The sequence below is a fragment of the Sabethes cyaneus genome, chromosome 3 (genome assembly GCF_943734655.1).
Source record: "Sabethes cyaneus chromosome 3, idSabCyanKW18_F2, whole genome shotgun sequence".
NCBI classification, from domain to species: Eukaryota; Metazoa; Arthropoda; class Insecta; order Diptera; family Culicidae; genus Sabethes; species Sabethes cyaneus.
This window is the reverse complement of record NC_071355.1, coordinates 72643996-72663812: the sequence shown is the minus strand read 5'-3', so window position 1 is coordinate 72663812 and position 19817 is coordinate 72643996. Positions and strand designations below refer to the sequence as shown.

General features: G+C 39.3%; 4 protein-coding genes across 4 annotated transcripts; 1 reads left to right on the top strand and 3 right to left on the bottom strand.

Moving 5' to 3' along the window:
• Positions 1 to 1335: 1335 nt before the first annotated feature.
• On the bottom strand, positions 1336 to 4806 carry LOC128739714 (uncharacterized). The gene is made up of 5 exons (XM_053835212.1): positions 4661 to 4806; positions 4454 to 4594; positions 4346 to 4398; positions 3256 to 4271; positions 1336 to 1671 (listed from the first exon to the last, which is right to left on the bottom strand). The coding sequence occupies exons 1-5, from the start codon at positions 4804 to 4806 to the stop codon at positions 1336 to 1338; spliced, it is 1692 nt and encodes a 563-aa protein (XP_053691187.1).
• A 1451-nt stretch (positions 4807 to 6257) lies between these two features.
• Positions 6258 to 7646, bottom strand: LOC128739713 (uncharacterized). Its single transcript, XM_053835211.1, has 4 exons — positions 7501 to 7646; positions 7302 to 7442; positions 7190 to 7239; positions 6258 to 7102 (listed from the first exon to the last, which is right to left on the bottom strand). The coding sequence occupies exons 1-4, from the start codon at positions 7644 to 7646 to the stop codon at positions 6258 to 6260; spliced, it is 1182 nt and encodes a 393-aa protein (XP_053691186.1).
• Positions 7647 to 8272: 626 nt separating this feature from the next.
• On the bottom strand, positions 8273 to 9012 carry LOC128743581 (mediator of RNA polymerase II transcription subunit 22). The gene is made up of 3 exons (XM_053840181.1): positions 8814 to 9012; positions 8557 to 8658; positions 8273 to 8497 (listed from the first exon to the last, which is right to left on the bottom strand). Exons 1-3 carry the CDS (start codon positions 8908 to 8910, stop codon positions 8280 to 8282), a joined length of 417 nt encoding a protein of 138 aa, XP_053696156.1. The 5' UTR covers positions 8911 to 9012; the 3' UTR covers positions 8273 to 8279.
• Positions 9013 to 14537: 5525 nt separating this feature from the next.
• On the top strand, positions 14538 to 16471 carry LOC128739712 (WD repeat-containing protein 46). Its single transcript, XM_053835210.1, has 2 exons — positions 14538 to 14645; positions 14702 to 16471. Exons 1-2 carry the CDS (start codon positions 14643 to 14645, stop codon positions 16469 to 16471), a joined length of 1773 nt encoding a protein of 590 aa, XP_053691185.1. The 5' UTR covers positions 14538 to 14642.
• The last annotated feature ends 3346 nt before the right edge of the window (positions 16472 to 19817 follow it).

Below are 19817 nucleotides of genomic sequence, written 5' to 3'. Positions count from 1 at the left end.
CTATCCTGCAATCCAATTGGGAAGACCCATGCGCTTCGACCAGAATGTGTCTAAACCAGAAAATCCATCATTTTTTATGGCCCATCGACTGCTTGTTTCCTACATATCAGCTCGATATGAATTGCACTGATTGAACTATACTAATGTTGAAATAAAATGTTAATTACGTCATTTCTTACCAAGCCACTTGTCCCTGGCGGCTTATTTTTGAGCCCCCTCCCTCTCATGTCATCCTGTTTTTCGCTGCACAACTGTGACTGTGTTTGATGTGGCTCTTAAAGCTATGATCATTAAAAGTACCACAAAAACTTCGAAACAATTTCATCGTAGTTTCGGCATTTCGAAAAAAGTAAAGCGAAATGTTAAAGAAAACAATAAAAAGTACATTTATTTCAAAAGTCTTAAGTAAGATTTGTAAATAACACAGATAAATCAATTCGCATTACATGTTTCATTTGTAATCATGAATGGTGAATGCATCCGTTTAACACTTATTGGAACGAAGTGGCCGTCACCTTTATACTGCATATTGACCAAACTCATTCTAAACTTTAAATTCTCAACGAACCGTTTACTAAGCTTCTCAACGTAAGTTAGGTTTTGTCGCGGATACGTTAATGCAAAATACTGTTTTAAAGTGGATTTAGTCAGTTTGATTCGAGTAACATTCTGATCAATATGTAGAATAAAAATGCATATGTTTGTCGACACGCCTAGAGCGTTCATGGTTCGATCACTTTTGTGCAAATTGAATTGTTGTTCATATTAAATTCCCGCATGTTGAGTATGAGATCCATAAAAAATTTAAAAACGTTCTGATGGAATTGCAATGTGACAACTACCAGTAGTTTTACAATATCCTTCGGTTGAATTGTATAGGTTTCAAACGTTATATCTGCTACTAAAATTGAGACATTCTGTCAGTCAAATGTAAGGGATCAGGAGAGGCAAACGGCTTTTGGTGCCGTTTATATAATGAAATTTTAAGGCATTTGCTTTAAAGAAGAACGTTGATGCACTACTGAAAATTGTCATATTGTTAGACATGCAACATGCGTGAAATTAATATTAGGTAGTTGACAAATTCATCCTATCAATAGTGTCGGTGAATATTTTTTTTTAACTATTCGAACTATGTACGAAAGTTACTCACGTAGCGAATTAAATGCCTAGGATATCACACACAAAATACAGCAAAATGTGCAGGAGTCTGTAAAAAATTAATAAATTATAAAATTGATTTTCATTCAGAACAATACAATTAGGTACCTAAATATCAACACATATATTGCCTAACCAGTCCAAATCCTGGTGTGTGCATTCTTTGAGCATTTTTTACACATCGGAATTCTCTTTAACCGATGTCGTGGGAGGTGGTGGTAAGGACGTGATTGGCAAATTGTTCGCCTCGATCTTTTTCTTTAAAACGTAGAACGCCTGGTTCATCATGCTCAATTGGTGCCTTAAGGAGCACGTCATCTCCTTTTGAAGATGCTGAACTTCTTGCAGATCCTTGCGAAGATTCTGATACTCATTTTTAACCTCGGTTACCGACTGCAACAATTGCAGCATTCCGTTTTCCAATCCAGGCATATCATTGTCAACAAGATTCTTTTCAACATCAGTAATTTTGACGGCCAGTGAATCAAGTTGCGTTCCTGCCGTATCCACCTGAAAAAAAAAAGAAATCTTCGACAGAAGCCCCAGAGGAAATATGCGACGTATCAATGCCTACACATTTTTCTAAATCGCCTAACGCTTCAGAGAGCATTTTATTATTTTCTTTGCACACTAACTTTATAATAACGCTAGTCAATTTCTGAATTTCGATTTATAAAGCTACACAACACGACAATAAATGATAACGATTTTAAAAGGACATTAATTTACATTAACAGAGTTGACTTCACGGTTGACAGGAACAGGAGCAGTGATGCCAGATTGTGCCAACGGTTCTAAAAGAAAACAGCTCCAAAAGTAAAAGAAAACAAGTATAGGGTAACGTATATATTTCGGCCACGTAGGGGACAAGTATTTCTTCCTTTGATGAAAACATTTAAAATTTCGGTTAATTTCATTAGTTTTAGTAGTAATCATCACTCAACAATGAAGCAATGAAGCTTCGGTAGCACCACCGACGAACCGACATGACATCCCATACATTTTTCATAAAAAATTTTTGTCCGAAAATTTGAATCCAAATACGTTAAACAGTAACACCATCTGCACAACGGATAGCTATTAGTCTTGGAAAGTAGAGAACAGGTTTGGCAAAATATCAGTCTCATTCACTAACTATGTGTGACCGGCACAAAAAAATAAAAACGCTAAAAACGCGCTGTCGGGAAAACAAAAGCAACGAGTTATCCGGCGGAGGTCCGTAGATGACCGTATATGTGTGTTGAGGATTAAGGGCAAATCCTTCAACTACAGCCTAATCAACTTATACGCACCGCCAAATGATAAAGTGAAAAGTGAAACGACGAGTCGCAGCCGTCAAATCGAGCTTTCTTCGGATTACGTAGCCAGCTGAAGTCCCATAGTTTGCAAATTCGCACAAAACTGGCGCTCTACAGTACACGAATCCTCCCGGTGGCTCTTTACGGACACGAATCATGGACGCTAAAGAAAGCTGATCGGCGAGTGCTTGGGGTTTTTGAGTGCAAAATTCTGCGATCTATACTTGGTGGCAAAATGGAAAATGGAGTGTGGCGCAGACGCATGAATCACGAGCTGTACCAAGTATACAAATATACTGATATAGTGAAGGTAGTTCAATGTGGCAGACTGCGGTGGGTTGGACACGTGGCCAGAATGCCCAACGAAAGAGTAGCCAAAACTATTTTCAGCAGAGAACCAGGAAGAGGCCGTAGACTCCGAGGCAGACCCCGCACCCGGTGGGTGTGTGCTGTCGAAGACGATGCACGTTCAGCTGGTGTTCGTGGGGATTGGAAAACGGCAGCCCAGTACCGACGGTACTGGAGGACCATAATTCGTTCGGCGCAGGATCGGTAACGGACCGTTGCCACTAAAGTAAAGTAAGTATCGTATACGTTACATGACAAGCGCTACGTGAATACACCTAATGTAATTCGTTACTTGTAAAACAAGTAAAACATCCGCTGGTTTGGCCGTTCGTTGTGAAGGTCAAATATATTACTTAGTAAGAGAATTAGATGAAGCCGGAGTTCGAGGAATTGATTTATGAGAGTTATGAGAAATCAACAGCTCTTTTTCATCAATTGCGGACACTACGTTAGCAGGTGCAGTTTTTTCATCATCTACAGAATGAGACTGTGATGGAGGTTTAGACACGCCTTCGTTAAGCGACAGTCGTGTCGGGCTGATTTCTTCATTGGCATCTTTTGATTGTTGGTCTAGCTCTAACCGATCTTTTGATTCTTGTTCTAGCTCTACTCCATTGATTCCATCCATTGCAGGCTCGCACTTATCCTCTACATCGCTTTTTTTACTCTTCTCTCCGAACCATTTCCTTCCACCGTCTGTCATTTTTCTTGATTGTTTCAAATCTTCTTTAGTTGTTTGAGTTCCACGAATTCGTTTCTTTTTCATTGGAGGTACGGTGATGCTTTCCCAAGATAATTGTTCGGCAGTCTGCAGAGCTTGACGACGTCGACAAGCTTCATCTCGCGCCATCTTGTGAATCACACAGTTATGTGGTGGCGGCCTCAAAATCATCGGAGGTCGCTGTATACAACACGGGCACAAGCGTGCCATTAGCGGACGATGCTTTCGTTTATTTTTATTGCGCTTTTGAATTAATTTTTCCTCCTTTATTTTGCGTTTTTCTTCATTGACAATTCGTTGATTTCGTTGCTTTACCATTTTTTCGCGCATGTTTCTGTAATATTCTGTGCGTGTTGGCTTCTTCTTACAACATGCTGATCCCTGCCGGCTTTTTGGTCTTCGTTCCTTTTTTGCTCTCTGCTGCTCCAAACGTTCCAAATCCATCTTTCTTAGGCGAACTACTGGTTCTTTTTTGATCGCTTTCTTACGAAAACATCCAGACAAACCACTACCACGCTTCTTGCGGTTAACTTTACTCTTCGATGGAGTCCGCTTTGGGGTGGTGCAAATACCCTGCGGATCTTCGTATTGACATCCACAAGATGCATTGGTTTTTTGAGCATTTGTAGTGCCAAAATGCTTACAACGTGCATCAACCGGTAGGTGCCGGCAACCTGAACAAACTCGTTCATTTTGCTGGAGACGAATTGCTGTTCTCCTGCCAGACGTTGATCCCTTCGCTGCTGTAAAGTTATACCACGTTATATGGTTATACCCCGTTAATTGTTTTGATTACGCATTTTTTTCGATTGCTTACTTGTGGATGACTTCTTTATCTTGCTTGTTTTTGTCTTTTCAGCAAGGGATGGCCTAAAATTGAGAAGCTTAATCATTTAAATTACTATCAAGTGGTCGAACTACACACAGTTTTTCATTAATATATCCTCGAAATGCTTTCAGATAAGGCCCGGGTAGAAAACATTGATCACGGGGAACTACCACAAAAGCTGAATCGTTATGAATCTCTCTGATAGAACGCAAAAGTTCACCAAATAACGTGTAAACACTAAAATTAAAAATAAAGCTATAAATTTGAAAGAAATAATTAATAAAGAAAAACAGAGTGCTTTACACGTAGCCATTGTAATAGTGGAGACGATTGACCCGTTCGACAACTTTGTTCTCCTTCAATTTCTTACGATCAATTACTATTTTGTGCGGTGGCTTTAACGGTTGTCCGTTGTTGAAAAAATATACGTTGATTTTGGATTTAGACATTTTTGACTAAAATTTGGCAGGCTCGACCAGGTAAAATAATATTTTTAGTTTGACAATTTTATAAATAAACTACATACTAGATCGCAACCGCAAAACAACGACTTCGATGAAGCGGAAAGAGAGTCAACAGTGTTAAAAAGATGCGTTCAAAGTGGAAGAAACATTCTGATTCAGTCGCATCTGCAACTGTGCAGGATATGATGAGTTCTATTTAAAAAAAATGTTCAAGATTTTATTAGAATCAGAGAAATGCAATGACGAAGTACTGCGAAACTTAGAGCTGAATGAAAATAGTGCAATCATTTATGGAATTGCACCGGGCCAGGCATATTTCAGTGGGGATTCATATAAAAAACAGCCGAATAAATAGAACTCTGTTCAAAGCTGTCAGAACAGTACGTCTCTCAAGAGATACGTTAATATAATATTGTCAATTGCAAGGAAAATTGTACCATCCAAAGTGCGATATCGCTCATAAAAGTGCTATTTGGCATTAAATCGTTTCGGTATCTTCGGCGCACTTATTGCTTGGAAGATAACGAAAAAGTGCGCCAAAGATACCGAAACGATTTAATGCAAAATAGCACTTTTATGAGCGATATCGCACTTTGGATGGTACAATTTTCCTTGCAATTGACAATATGACGCCCTCTTAATGATGCACTGCGACAGTCTTAATGATCGTCTTTTGTGGCAGGCCCCGATTACTGTAAACAGTTTACGGACCGCTCATATGGCTCATACCCATTGATGGAGTTGAGCGGGATAGTTGTAATCCTGTACCCCAATTCGGTACTACATGGTTTATGTTTATAAAGCCAATGACCGTTTTGGGATTTAAGCTCCATACCTGATATGGAGTAAGAAGGAAACTTCCTAAGAAGTTGTGCCTTGATAATGCAAGAGCTCCGCAATAGCACAGCAGATGCGCTGAACTTTCAAGTTCACAGTTACAAAAGCGGCAGGTATCGGATGATACCTTGAAGTAGTTTTTTTAGCTACTGCAGGGTTTGGGTAGATAAACTGTTTGGCTTATGTTTAATTCCAACGGGATACTATTTCTAGCTTTTCCCATGTCATCAGTTCGGCGGATGTGGATGTGCCCAGAAACGGTTCATAAATTGCTGAGCTGATCCTTGTCTTGCTAGGATGTCAGCAAATTCATTGCCCTCGATTCCGCAGTGACCGGGCACCCAAAGTTATAAAACTTTGTTTTGGCGGGAGAGCTCCCTCAGTGCTGTGCAGCACTCCCAAACTAATTTGGACACGCATTTGGCGGACTTGAGTACCAGTAGTGCTGCTTGGTTGTCCGTGAAGATACCGATTTTTGCATGCCTGTACTTTTGTTTCAAGCATATTGTTGCATATATATTGACGCCATCGTTGCTTTAATAACAAGCTCATATAAAAAATAATTAATTTATTAATACTGAAATTTACAACTGGTTAACTCATTTACAGCATAGATCCTCCTCAGGCTCGGCTTTCTTTTTCTTTCCTCCAAAACAGTTCCAGCCACTCCCAGCAGCCTTACGAGCCTCTTTTAGATCTTCCTTAGTCGTTTGGGTGCTACATATCTTTTTCTTAAACCTGGGAGGAAAGTTGATGCTCTCCCAAGAAGATTGTTCTGGAATGCCCAGTGCCGTTCTGCGCCGTATGGCTTGATCACGTGCCTTTTTCAAGTGTTCCACACAGCTATGAGGCGCTGGCTGGCGCCATATTGGTTCCGGTTTTTTCACGCAACACGGACAGCACCGGGCCATGCATTGCTGCCGTCGCCGTCGGCTTCTAATCCGGTTCTGTGCAGCCTTCTGTTCCTTCAGCTTACGTTTCTCTTCATTTTCAAGTCGTTTCTTACGTTGTTTGATTAACTTATCCCGTTCTTTCTTGTATTGCTCTTCTTTGGTGGTTGGTCCACCGCAACAACCCTTCCGTTGTCGAGCCTTTGGTTTTCGCATTTTCTTCGCTCTTGCCTGTTCCATTTGTTCTATGTCCCGTTTTCGCATGCGTATAATCGGTTCTTTCTTTTCCTCTCGTTTTCGGAAACAACTGCTCCAGCTTCGGCCATGCTTCTTTCTTCTAATTTTATGTTTCGGCCGAATCGGAAGTGGAACGCACTCACCATGTGGATCAATATTTCGGCACACGCAGGTATCCTGCTTGCCTCGAGTAGTAGTTGTGCCGAAATCCTGGCAGCGCATATCGACCGCCACATGGCGGCATCCGGGGCAGAAACGAACTTCCTTAGCTAGCCGTGGAACTGGCGATTTACAGCCATAGCTGGTGCCTAGGGGTTCTAAAAACATGGTTGATGAGAACTCTTAATTACACATCCATAGTGCAGATAGACCTACACCCAATTATTGAAAAACAAGAAACTTACTTGTGATAGGTTTTTTCTTTTTGTCAGATTTTTTTCCATCTGAAATAGGTCTAAAAAGCAAAAATGGCTCTATCAGTATTTTTCTTTTGAGTTACACCTTTTCATAGCTTACAATTTTTCGTCTATGTACTGGCGAAATATTTTTACGTAAGGCCCCGCTTGGAAACATTGATCACGTGGTACGGCAACAAAGGCGGAATCATCGTGAACTTCCTGAATTGAGCGCAAAGGCTGTCCGAACAACGTATAGACTCTATAATATTGAGGAATTTAGTGCATTTTGTCCATCACGTATAATTTGTTTATTTTACACATAGCCATTGTAATAATGCAGACGATGGATACGTTCTATAACCTGATTCTCCTCTAACTTCTGGCGAGCAATCACAACCTTGTGCGGAGGTTTAAAAGGTTGCCCATTGGTGAAAAAATAGACGGAAATTTTTGGCTTAGACATGACAGAAATTTAGAACTGATAATAGTCGAAAGCACTTACACAATCTGACATTTTGCAATTATGTTGACAGGCATCGTATCCTTGGATGAATCTTTTTTACTTGATTTCTTTATATTTATCATCTCAAAACACTGCGCGTAAAACTTGACCATTCATCATTCATTTTAGCCAGTTCACTCTAACGAAGCAATATGTGGATCAGGTTCCACATATTTTTTAGAGACATTATTCATTTTACCTACATTACATGTGAGTCATCCTGCAACATAAGACTGGTCTATTAGTCAGAGGGCAAATTTTACAGATGTAAATGCCGAAAAAAGTCTAGAAAAAATTTTGTTCAATTATTTTCATCAACCCAAATGCTCCTACGGCTGGCAAAGAGTGGGCTCCCACCTGTGTCTCTCACGCAGTACGTATCAGGCAAGGTACACAACTTTGGTTGGTATTTCAATTTTTATCGAGCAGATCGAATTATCGAATCAGATATGGCATAAATAACGGTTTTGATAAAAATGGGCAATGGATTACACTGTTGCGAATCAGCTCATATTTAGCAGTTTCTTTTCTTAGATAGTACAGTAGAGATAATAAAAGTTATAAAGAAAGAATATATTACAATACTATTATCGTTTACTTATACATGCTAGTGTAGTATTCCTCTTCGAGATCGTACAAGTCTGCGGCCATATCGTCACGCACTGCCATGAGTTTAGTATCCCGATCGAGCTGCGTATTTCGATACAACTGTGAACTGCTGCATATAGCATCGTTGACCGAATGAAAATCGTTCAATATGAGATACTGTTTGATATCGGACACAAGCTTCATCAGGGATTCACCGGCACGCACTACAAATCCAAAAATCGATGTTATTAGAGAATAGTTTACAGTAAATATCTTCGCGTACCTATATTTGAAGCCCGCACTTGCATTTCATAAGTATCTTGTTCGCACTGCGTCATTTTTGATAGTTGGGTTTCATTTTCCCCTTTAGCCAGGCGGACGATTTCTGAGTGTATTTAAAGCAAGAAACAAATTGATAATTTTTACATTTTATCAGTGAAAACGTGAAAAGCTTAAAAATCTGTTTAGGATTTAATCGATCCTTTTCGCTAGACTGGAAATAAAGCAGAAAATGTTACAAATATTTTGGTTGTGGCTTACCCTCAAAGTTTTCCAGCATGCTACGGACATCCTCTTTCAAACGAGTATTGTAAGACTTAAGCAAAGCTTCTTTCGACTGTGTTAAACTTCGTTGCATTATAGTCAAAGTGTCGTTTTACCCGCTTTGAGAACGCTTTAATTTTTAATATTAATTTAATATTAATATTTTTAGAAAACGCAGTCTTTCTGAATCTGAACGATCTGAACCAAACAATTTTTTGACACATAGAGGTAAACATAAATAAAATAACTAAAATGCAGGGTCGAACTCGATAGCCTGTGGGAATTTACAGAATTTACCGAGTTTGTCACCCAAGACGTATACCGACCAAAACGGAATTATTTCGTGATGTATTGCGCATTGCTTCCCTCAATAGACTCACAGTTAGTGATGTCCGATTCGATTACTTCTCGATTAATCGAACTAATCGATTATCCGCATAAATAATCGATTAATTTTTAATCGATTGCTTTATGTTCCGATTATTAGATAATCGATTACCTGGCCGATCGATTATGCCGGATTATTTAAAATTTTATTGTTTGACAATTTCTAACAAATTTAATTATTACAGTGGCAGGCACTTACCTTCTAAATTAACCACATGCAATCAGCCAGTTCGTTGGTTTCGAGGTACGATGCTGATCTAAGAAACTAGTAGTCGTATGTTCAAATCTCAGCTAGGCAGTGCTCTTAGATAGAGTCAGTAGGATTGTTGCAATAGCTCCAAGGGGTCGGTCACTCGGCACAGCCGTTTTTATGTTAGGCGACTTGAAACGAACTGAATTGTGCCGATGCTGTATCGAAAGTGCCGAACTGCGAAATTTGTTAAATTCGTTAAAATCTGATAGATCTGGCAACCGTGCGAGATGATTTTGACAACTGGCAGTGCTCCCATTTCATATGTAAAATTGAACCGGAGGTGTGTAAAGCCCTATAAATGTTATTTTTATAAGGCTTTAGAGGTGTGCCGTTTGATATCTCTGCAGTGCCGGGGCAATATGTGCTGAGTGTCCGACCCCTTGAATAGCCCCGTAACTGTCTTGTACTCTAATATTTGGCTGTGAAGTCTGTCGATAAAGATGGGTCAAATCTTAGAAAGCATGTTTAACCCCAAGGCTTTGCTTTTAATCATCCAGTTTGCACGCAGTAGGTCGGTTTAAATACCACGCTGAAGCCTAAAAACCAAACTAAACTTTATCTATAGATATTAACCGTGCCATCGTCAAAAGATAATTCGAAATTTGTCAGTCTGTCAGACACGGAATTTTGTAAGGAATTTTTATAAAACTGGGTAATACCCTTCGTCTTCTTCTATACAAAAACCAAAAAACCGGTCTCCTCGATTTCTATGTAGCTAGCCTAAGTCTGACTGCGCATTCCAAAACACTCGTGGACAGTACTACGGAACGCAAAGCTTTTTTTGGTGTCGGGGACTGTAACGAGGTTACAAAATAAATAAGGTAACAAACCCTATTGTCCAATCCCACACACAACCTTCACTAAAAGCCTGTTCGCGTTACCTGCCGTTATCCCCGAAAAAAGGTTAGGGTACCGCGACAGTAAACAAACCATGCTAATGCCCACCGGATGGAACCTGGCGAAACTAGCCGAAGCTGAATCGTCGGTCCCGTCGTAAAGTCCTGTGCTTGACAGGACAGGCAAATCAGTCTGGGGAATGAGCGATTTTAAAGATAACCACCTAAGAGACGACACGCAAGATTGGAAAGAGCTAGAAGTTAGAAGACGCAAAGTGATACATGACGAAGTGAGTGAAGACGAAAAGCGAAGTGAACTAGTATTCGGAAAAGATACAATAAGTAGAAGTAAAGTGGAAAAAAACACGGGTAGAAAATATAGGCGCTAAAGCGAGGTTAGATTACCTAGTCGAACGAAGCAAAAGACCACCAGCACCCTCCTTCAAACGGAGGTCTTCCCTTAGATCTTGAGAGCGCGACCGTCGTCAGTCGGCCTGAACACGAGTCGACCATGAGTGCGTGATCCGATTCTCCGAGCAACACACCGAGCGAGCAGGCAGTTGCTATCACCCGTGGCCCTATACACCATCGATCGTAGGAACCGATCGCAGAAGAGCCAACCGTATGCTATAGCCACCACATAAGCAATTGTCCGTGGATTCACCACCGTTCGTACCGGCTACCGGATGTCGGACCCGGTCGAACTAAAACATTTGATTCACCATTTACCACCCACCCCGTATCTGGTACGGGCTATCTGTAAGCGGTCTACGAAAGCGCTAGTCTAGCACAGTCACCTGTTCATCGGAACATCAGAGATCCTTCGTCGACAAGAAGCAGCAGGCCGTAAGAAAAACTGAAGCAAACTAACCACTAGATTAAGCGAAACGTGTAAATGAAGATCTGTTAACCCTCGAAATGGTGCTTTCTACGATATGTGACCTCGGAAAGTGTGAGTCCCCGAATGTGCCCTCCCAGATCGGTTCGCGAGTTAGCCCCCGGTAGGTTAGTGTAGGATGCCTAGGGGACACTGCACTAGCCGATGGTTGCTCTTGTCACCCTGTTGAGTCGGCCGAACGGATTCAACCGGTGTTAGGTTCGTCGACATTTCGTTCGTAAGTTTATAGTTGAGCGTTTGATGGACCTGCCCTGAGGTATTCTAGCCGGACCGGGATTGTATCGCTAAACACGCTCCTTCACGGCAAGTCAATCCTTGCCTGGCGCTTAAGTGAAGGTTGTCACTGCTCCCTGCGCCAAAACCCATCCCGCCCCGTTAAGCATAGTATACAGTTCCAAGCGAAGTGAAAATCGAAGCAAGTAAAAAAGCGTGTCTTTTCGCTCGCGGAAAATAAAGACTGTGGATCTCTTCATAATTTCATGAGCTTTCGGTTTACAGTTCATGCGAAGTGAATTGAAGGGTTTACAGTTCGAGCGAAGTGAAAACAAATTTAAAGCCAATGCGGTATTTACAAGTGGGGCAATGGTGCTGCAGTAATTAAGTGTAGCGCAAAACATTATCAATACGTTTTTAAAACCTAAAAATCAGTAATAACGGTTTGGCGTGACGTCTAATTCTACGAAAAATCCACATTGCTCGTTGCGGTATGTTTTTGGAGTCATGAAGTTTTTTTTGCCAATATTACTAAATATTTCCCTTTTCCACACCTGTACACACTCATTGGCTTGAAACGTCAAGTTTTCGCTAGCTGCAGCTTTGTTCACGAACGTAGACGCGCGCGAAAGAAAAGTACCCAAGTGAAAAAGATGTCATCCACAATCTTTAATTTCGGTGGATCACGTTTGTTTACAGTTCCGAGTGAAGTGAAATGCAGTTTTTGCGCTAGTGAAAAAGTTGAACGTTTTGTATGGGATTTTCACTTCGCTCGGAACTCTATACAGGGCTTTACAGGACGTAAAGATTATAACCAATCGATTATTTCGATTAATCGATTATGCAGCGCCGATTAATCGATGTCGATTATTGGCCGCCTAAAAAGTAATCGATTATTAACTAATCGATTAACTGAAAAAATCGGACATCACTACTCACAGTCAAATAATTTTGTCACACCAAAATATACTCACACCAATCTACAGTACGCTTTTGCTAGTTGGAACTCGAAATCAAAAGCGTACTTCAACTTTATCGGTGGTTGAACATCAATATTGATTTTTCATTTCTATAGCACCCTAGATGGGTAAATTTAAAATGTAATGAAAAAATGACAAAAAAGTGTTATGAACGAAATACTACAAAATTATTGCACGTGTCGTTTCCATGCAGTGGGTGTTTACTGTAATTCGATTTCCTATTCCAAGCGAGAGGCTTTTGCTGATTTTTGTTCCCTTTTTACTTCTGGATTCGTTTAAGTATTTAGAACGAAATGGATAACGGGGATTAACAAGTAAACGACCACAAATCAACTGGTGATAGAACTGAAGATGCATTTTCTATTACATTTTAAAGCAACTAGAAGAAAATGCATGTGTGAAATTATTTTGACGTCTATGAATAAAATACCAAATGTCTAAGGAGCAATGCAATTGCCAATCAAATAATTCACAAATTAAGCAAAATAGTATCCAGTTTTTTACGAATTAACCCGAGTTCGTGCTATTCGAATTCGAAAGGTCTAAAGGTTTCTATACCAACAGTTCTTAAGAAAAAACTCAATAAACTGCATTTTCATTGATACCCAAGGTAACACTTGCAACATGTTTTTCAGAAAACTATTCAGAAAACTGTTGCATTTAAATTTTGAATAAAGTTTATGGAAAACGAAATGTTGTAAAAATGATTTATTTCTAACGCCGACCGTTTCAACCAGAATGACCAAGAGAATGACGTTAATATTTTATTGAGCGATAATGCTCCAATTTTAGCGCCAAAAAGGAGAAAGGAAAAAAATGCTCCAATTTGTCAGTTTCTGAGTATCTTTTGAGCGCGATTTTTATTAATAGAGCTTTCCAGTTATGTGTGTATTGGTGCTTGAAAATGAGGCAAACAATAACAGTAAACAAAAGGGATGCATTCCTTTGTCACCAAGGTACAGAATGAATTTCGTCCTCCGCTGGCTTAAATAGCAGCAAATTTTCAAAATATGTGCTTGAATTTGGAACAGGATGGAAAATTTGACTGAAATATGTGCAGTGTGGCAAACGGAGAAACACAACTAGTAATCGCTATTTTTCGGTTTGTTCCTGCAGCATCAGCTGTTCCCCAAAATGAGGTAAACGTCATGTATACACACGCCTATTTCGTGTTCGCTAGTGTGGGAGCTTGAGCTGTCTGTAAGCTCTATTGGGTATTTTAATTTTCCCAAAAAAGTTGCTTCTTTTGCCTCATTTGATAACCCGTCGTTTTCTGAATCTAACAGTTCTTTTTTTATTTCAATTAAGTGAATATTTGATGAAAAAATTAATAAAAATCAAAAATAAAATGATTTGCTGTTTGACAGATATCAACCAAACCGATTGATTGAAATGATGTCAGAAGTTCTCTTCCTCTCTTCTATCTTTCTGATAGAGCTTTTCATTTTGACCGAGCTTTTGACAGCTCCCATAGATCATTTTGCGATGACGTCATTTTGCCGTCAAATGACACCACTTGGTGGTTTGTTTACATGTTTTTGTCACATCCAGCAGTTTCGATTTGAAATTTCGTGAAGGATTACTGCATCAATTTCTGTAAAATGCATATAAGGCACTTTCTCTTCAATAAAAACTATAAATTTCTATCATTATCTGCCGGACAAAGATAGAAAACTCAATTCAAAATTTAACACCATGTAAACAAACCACCAAGTGCTGTCAAAAAAGTGTGGTTAGGAGCTCCCGTGTAATGATCTATATGAAACCTGTATCGGCTGATGGCCATAGTTTATTTATCCACTGTGTTGTCTAAGGCGAGCTGAGAAGAAAAATGGTTTACTTATAAGATATCGTCTTATCCTAAAAAAAATTTTTAAATGAAAAAAATGCTTTTTTTATTACTTTCACTCGTCAAATTTGAAAAAGTTCTCATGTGACTTTACAGTGACATCATATATTATCATAATATGTGAGAATTTAAATACCGCTAAAATACCCAATTGTGATAAATTTGAGAAATATTTCACATGACGATATATTTCATTTGTCGGTAAGATGTCGATAGGTAAATTCGGTAAATTACGTAAATTACCATCACAAGAAAAATCCCTAAATGCCTGCCTGAAACGAAACGTCAAAACTCGAATCGAAACAAGCATGGTGTTTGGAATCGATGAAATCGTTATATTTAATGTTGAAGTTACTAGCGATAATATAGGACATATATACTACAGTTTATAAAAAATAAGAAACTCCAAAATGGTAAGAATAGTTTTAACATTGTTAGTATTCAAATCATCAACTAATAATTTTTACAGAGTAAAAAGCAAAAACGTTATTTTGATTCAGGCGCTACCAACGATGACAATGATCGTGGAGTGCAATCTGAGAAGCAAAACATTGCTATCAAAAAAGAAAAACGCAAAGTGGAAGGGAAATTTAAACCACATCGCGCTTCAACTAAAACGAAAAAAATTGTCAATAAGAAAGAGCGTGCCCTCTGCAAAGATGCAAAACGTAAAAATGATTTTGAAGTTCCAGTTAAACCGAAAACGCTGAAACGATACACTCGTGGCGACGGGCTGAGTCTGGAAGGGGTTAAAAGTAAATTTCAAAAAATTCGACAAAAACGCAACGAAATCAATATAGAGTTTGCTGCGGAGCAGGCGGCCCGAGCTGAAATTCTACTTAATGAAGATGAAGGTTACTTGGAAGTGGACGACGATGAAGACACTACCGAGATCACCCAAGCGGAAATCGTGAATAACGTGGACATCACTACAGCCGCGAAGCATTTCAACTTGCAGTTGGAGTTTGGCCCTTACCGTATGCGTTATACCAAAAATGGAACCTATCTTTTACTCGGCGGGAAAAAAGGACACGTTGCAGCATTCAATTGGGTTCGAAAATCACTACTTTGCGAGATAAATGTGATGGAATCGATTCATGACGTTACCTGGTTGATGAATCAAACAATGTTTGCAGTAGCGCAAAAAAATTGGGTTCATGTATACGATAGTAAAGGAACGGAAATACATTGTATAAAAGGAATGAACCGGGTAACACGGTTGGAATACCTTCCGCATCATTTTTTGCTAAATTCAGCTAATGATGAGGGTTATTTATGCTGGCTTGATGTGTCTATGGGTAAAACTGTAAGAAGCTACAATTCAAGAATGGGGAACATAACTATGATGTGTCAGAATCCGTGGAATGCTGTAACGTGTGTTGGAAATTCTAAAGGTGTCGTTTCTATGTGGGCACCTTCGCAGAATCAGCCATTGGCTAAAATGTTATGTCATTCGATGCCCCTGAGTGCAATTGCTGTAGATCCTAGTGGAAGAGCTTTGGCAACGGCTGGACTTGATCGAACAATTAAACTATGGGACATTCGTCAACTGAATGGTCCTACAACGACTTACAAGCTACAAAGTCCTGTCTCCGGTATTGATATTTCACAAAAAAATTTAATGGCAATTTCAATGGGCAACATTTGCGAAATTTTCGAAAAACCAAGTCTAGCTCAGCAAAATCTTCGGCCGTTTTTGAGACAGCGTTTGCCGGCGACTGTCAGCAATTTCCGCTTCTGCCCATATGAAGACATTTTGGGCATTGCGACTACCTCTGGTTTTACATCGATTATAGTCCCCGGAGCTGGAGAGCCAAACTTTGACACCATGGAAGCCAATCCGTTTCAAACGCTCTCGCAACGACGCGAAGATGAGGTGCACAGTTTGCTGGAGAAGATTCCTTCGGAATTTATCTCGCTCAATCCGTCGCAAATTGCGGAAGTGGATGTGCCTACGATGAAGGATCGATTGGATGCCAAAACCAAACTGCTCACCATGAAGCCTCCAAAAATTGATTTCGAACCTCGTATGAAAAATCGTATGTCGAAAGCGAAGCGCTTCCGAAATAAGCAAATCGTGAAGGATGTCAAACGAAAAGAAGCTATTCTGGAAATAGTAGAGGCTAAGAAGGCTCTAAAACAAAGGAGTGATCCATCCGAGACGCCAGACTTCATTCCGCTTGAATCGAAGAATGTTTTAGATCGGTTTCAGGATAAGAAAAAAATGAAGAAAAATTAGCCGCAAAATAATAAAAAAAAACTCTAAATGCATGTTTATGTTTTTGATAATGTTATAAAAAGAACGGATCTGCTCGTAAAAACAACTTAGTCGATACCCTCAGGTATAGTTGCTTAATTAGAATTATATACTTGCATAATTGTATGCAACTAATTGTAAAGCAACAAATTAAACGCCCAACCCCTATTTTTGGATCAGACAATCGCTAATTCTGCCTCACCTTGAAAATTGTTTTATTACGTCAACCCCTTTTTCATATAAGACATCAAATTTGAATAAATTCTTACAGTATGTGGATACAAACGGGCGAAATTAGTTAATTTTCACTATTTAGTGATTGAAAAAGAAAGTTATAAACGAAATCACATAATTGCATCTATTGTGAGTCGATCGGTATCCAAACCATAAAAATCCATTCATAATTGGCAGAAATATCAGCGTTCAAAATCTTTCATATTTTCGTGACGCTCGCATTTTGACGTAGGACTACGTCTTTGTTTACTATACTGAGACTGGGTAGCACTTTGTGAAAACGAGAATAACGTGTAACGTTTGAATGAAAGATTTCAAAGGGTAATAACTACTGAACGAAACTGAACAATTTATATGTCGTTGGATAGATAAAATGACCAGCAATTCTATAGAGGAGATTAGAGAGCAATTTTAAGGTGGGCTCCTATACAAATGAAAAACAAATTTGCTCATAACTCGAGAACTAATCAAGCAAATGGAACCAAATTTGGCATGTGTGGGTTTTTGGAAGCATGGTTTGAGACCCCTCACCCCTGTGATACGAGGATAAGGACTCTCATACAAATAAAACATGTGCCATATTTTCTGCTATGTAACAAGCGGTGAACTGTGAAAGTAAACTGGTAGAACCTTCTCGGAACAAGAGACAGTGAATCGACGCTGCTAATTTTCGTGCCTTTTGCCACTCACGTCAAAAAAGGACATTCGAATGGCACGTCATATTTGCGATGAACGTGCTTTGACTTTAATGTTATTTGTAACCAATGATCCTTCTAAAGGCCACAAGCGAGTTAAAGTAAGATTATTGAAACATGTCAAGCTACGCATAATCATATTGATTACAATAATCTGTGCTGGGCTGGTCGTTCATTACTATTTCAACCCTTATGATGCACACAAGTGATTTTTAAAAGAAATCTCGCACATAGATGGTTGAGGCGTTGTACTTATGAACCCTCCACGTATTTTTAAAGCCACCATTGCATTCAATGAAAAATGGAATCTGACTATTTCACTCCTCTTTTAAACATTCTTTTTTTTTTTTTTTTTTTTTTTCCGCGAGGTGAAGGACTGTAGCGTATTGCTGATTGGGTCTCGGTCCGGCTCGCGAGCAAGCTGAGTAGGTATTGGGCGGCTAAACTAACACACTTCGGTCAATTGAACGCCGTTCCTCGGACCAAGAGGACCAATATCACCCAAGATTGCTCAGTAAGGTCATTGTGTCATAGTTCGTCATGCAGTCTTGCTGCCGTCTATTCGTCTTAACCTAAAAACGCCACAGCCATCCTCCTTCATATCTACAACTTCATATCTAATCTAGGTGCCTTGTAATGTGTCAGTCTACGAACAACCCGAAGCCCAGCACTTTCTGGGGACGTATTGCAACTAATATTCAAAAATCCGTGGTTGGCAAATGCTATAAAACGTGGGGAGCTGTGACCTATTCTTCCCTAGGTTTTGTTAATAAGCATATAACATATGATAAACATATATACATACCATATAGTAAATATAGGTATATATAATATAATAGATATTGACGATCTTTTCTCCTTCCAACATACCTGTTGTTATTTATACTTATCCTTATCCTTATCCTTATTCTTATTCTACTCCGGTTATTATTTATTTTGGTCCGTTTATCCTCGACATCGATTACATTGTTCGTCTCCATTCTCTTTCGAAGCGATCTCTTCTATAGTTATTCTCGTTACCGGGATTGAAATGAAAGAAAAAGAAAGAAAATAGTGAGTTTGTTGGTTAACTTAATCTTTGTTAAAAATAAATAAATAAATAAATAAATAAATAGATATGCATCTAATATAAAATAAGTAAATAAGTGGGATAAGTAAAATGTAATAAATAATAATGTATACTAAGCAATATACTTTAAAAATTAAAAAAAAAAAAACGAACTAAAAAACTGGTGGTCTGGTCGACGTGCGAGACAGTGTTCTTCAACTCTAGATCCCAAGAATTACTGAGTCAACTTGCATAGATATAGAATCGTATAAACACCGCCCACATAAGAGACTAATCAGAAGCAAAGTAAAAAAAAAGTGACTTTGACTCCTATTTAGCTCCCACTCCCATCCGCGAACCGGAAGTACGCCCCCAAAGGCTGATCCACCAAGCCCAGGGCACTATTTCACTCCTCTTTTAAACATTCACAACAATAATTCTTATAAACATACATATGCCAGAAATGCAATTCACATTAGTCTTTGATCTAATGATCTGATATAGTTCTACGTCACCCTTTCGTACAAACCTTAGGGCTGTATACCTTGTAGTTTTTTTTTTGATTTTTTGGAGTGACACCCTATCTCAAACTTTGCCGTAAGGCGTAAGACGAAATAATCCTACGTCAAAACAACTTGCCTTCCTCTCTTCATGTCACTGAGATATCTGAAAATGTAATTATGAAATGATTTCACTTTGAAATAAAAATCGACCGGGAAACCACTCGCCTTCTTGTTTGTGGATCTATTACTGCTGCATTTTTCGCGCTTTAAATACAACATAATTTGTTTATGTGGGAAAACTAGTATGCAACGGTATCGCACACAACATAAAATTGTATCCAAGAAGTATAATAGTAGTGACAGTGTATGAGTGTAGATAGTGAGCCTTAAGTGTAGATAACATACTGTGTACAAGTGTGTGTTTAATGGCATGAATTCATCTGGACGTATCTGGCGTAGGTAACGCAGTAACCAGCAAGTAGGCAATTGCAGGCAAGGTACCTATTCACGGTTAGTTGAAGTTTACATTATCACTTACTTACTTAGGTGGCTTGTCGTCCTGAAACAAAGCCTGTCGAACAAAGTTTCTCCATATAACTCGGTTGAGGGCTAGCGCTTTCCAATTCCTCGGATACCGAGTCCTCTCCGCCAGATCTCGCTCCACCTGGTCTAACCATCTTGCCCGCTCCTGGTCGTCTTGTTCCTACCTGGATCCTGGATGTGAGGCGAACAGTTTACATTATCAGCGTTAGTTTATGATGTGAATAAGAACAAAATAGTGCAGCTACTCTATACAATTCGTCTCCATTTTGTTTGCAAGCAAGCTGTTGTGTCTTGTGTATTCAACA

What these genes read in the sequence shown, in the direction of transcription:
- LOC128739714 (XM_053835212.1), bottom strand. Translation starts at nt 4,806, where the DNA reads ATGTCTAAATCCAAAATCAACGTATATTTTTTCAACAACGGACAACCG. An exon ending in CACTATTACAATGGCTACGT is followed by an intron (nt 4,595 to 4,660) that starts GTAAAGCACTCT and finishes TTTTAATTTTAG; the next exon opens with TGTTTACACGTTATTTGGTG. An exon ending in GATAAAGAAGTCATCCACAA is followed by an intron (nt 4,272 to 4,345) that starts GTAAGCAATCGA and finishes ATAACTTTACAG; the next exon opens with CAGCGAAGGGATCAACGTCT.
- LOC128739713 (XM_053835211.1), bottom strand. Translation starts at nt 7,646, where the DNA reads ATGTCTAAGCCAAAAATTTCCGTCTATTTTTTCACCAATGGGCAACCT. An exon ending in CAGTACATAGACGAAAAATT is followed by an intron (nt 7,240 to 7,301) that starts GTAAGCTATGAA and finishes TTTGCTTTTTAG; the next exon opens with ACCTATTTCAGATGGAAAAA. An exon ending in AAAGAAAAAACCTATCACAA is followed by an intron (nt 7,103 to 7,189) that starts GTAAGTTTCTTG and finishes CCATGTTTTTAG; the next exon opens with AACCCCTAGGCACCAGCTAT.
- LOC128743581 (XM_053840181.1), bottom strand. Translation starts at nt 8,910, where the DNA reads ATGCAACGAAGTTTAACACAGTCGAAAGAAGCTTTGCTTAAGTCTTAC. An exon ending in CATGCTGGAAAACTTTGAGG is followed by an intron (nt 8,659 to 8,813) that starts GTAAGCCACAAC and finishes AAATACACTCAG; the next exon opens with AAATCGTCCGCCTGGCTAAA. An exon ending in AGTGCGGGCTTCAAATATAG is followed by an intron (nt 8,498 to 8,556) that starts GTACGCGAAGAT and finishes TTGGATTTGTAG; the next exon opens with TGCGTGCCGGTGAATCCCTG.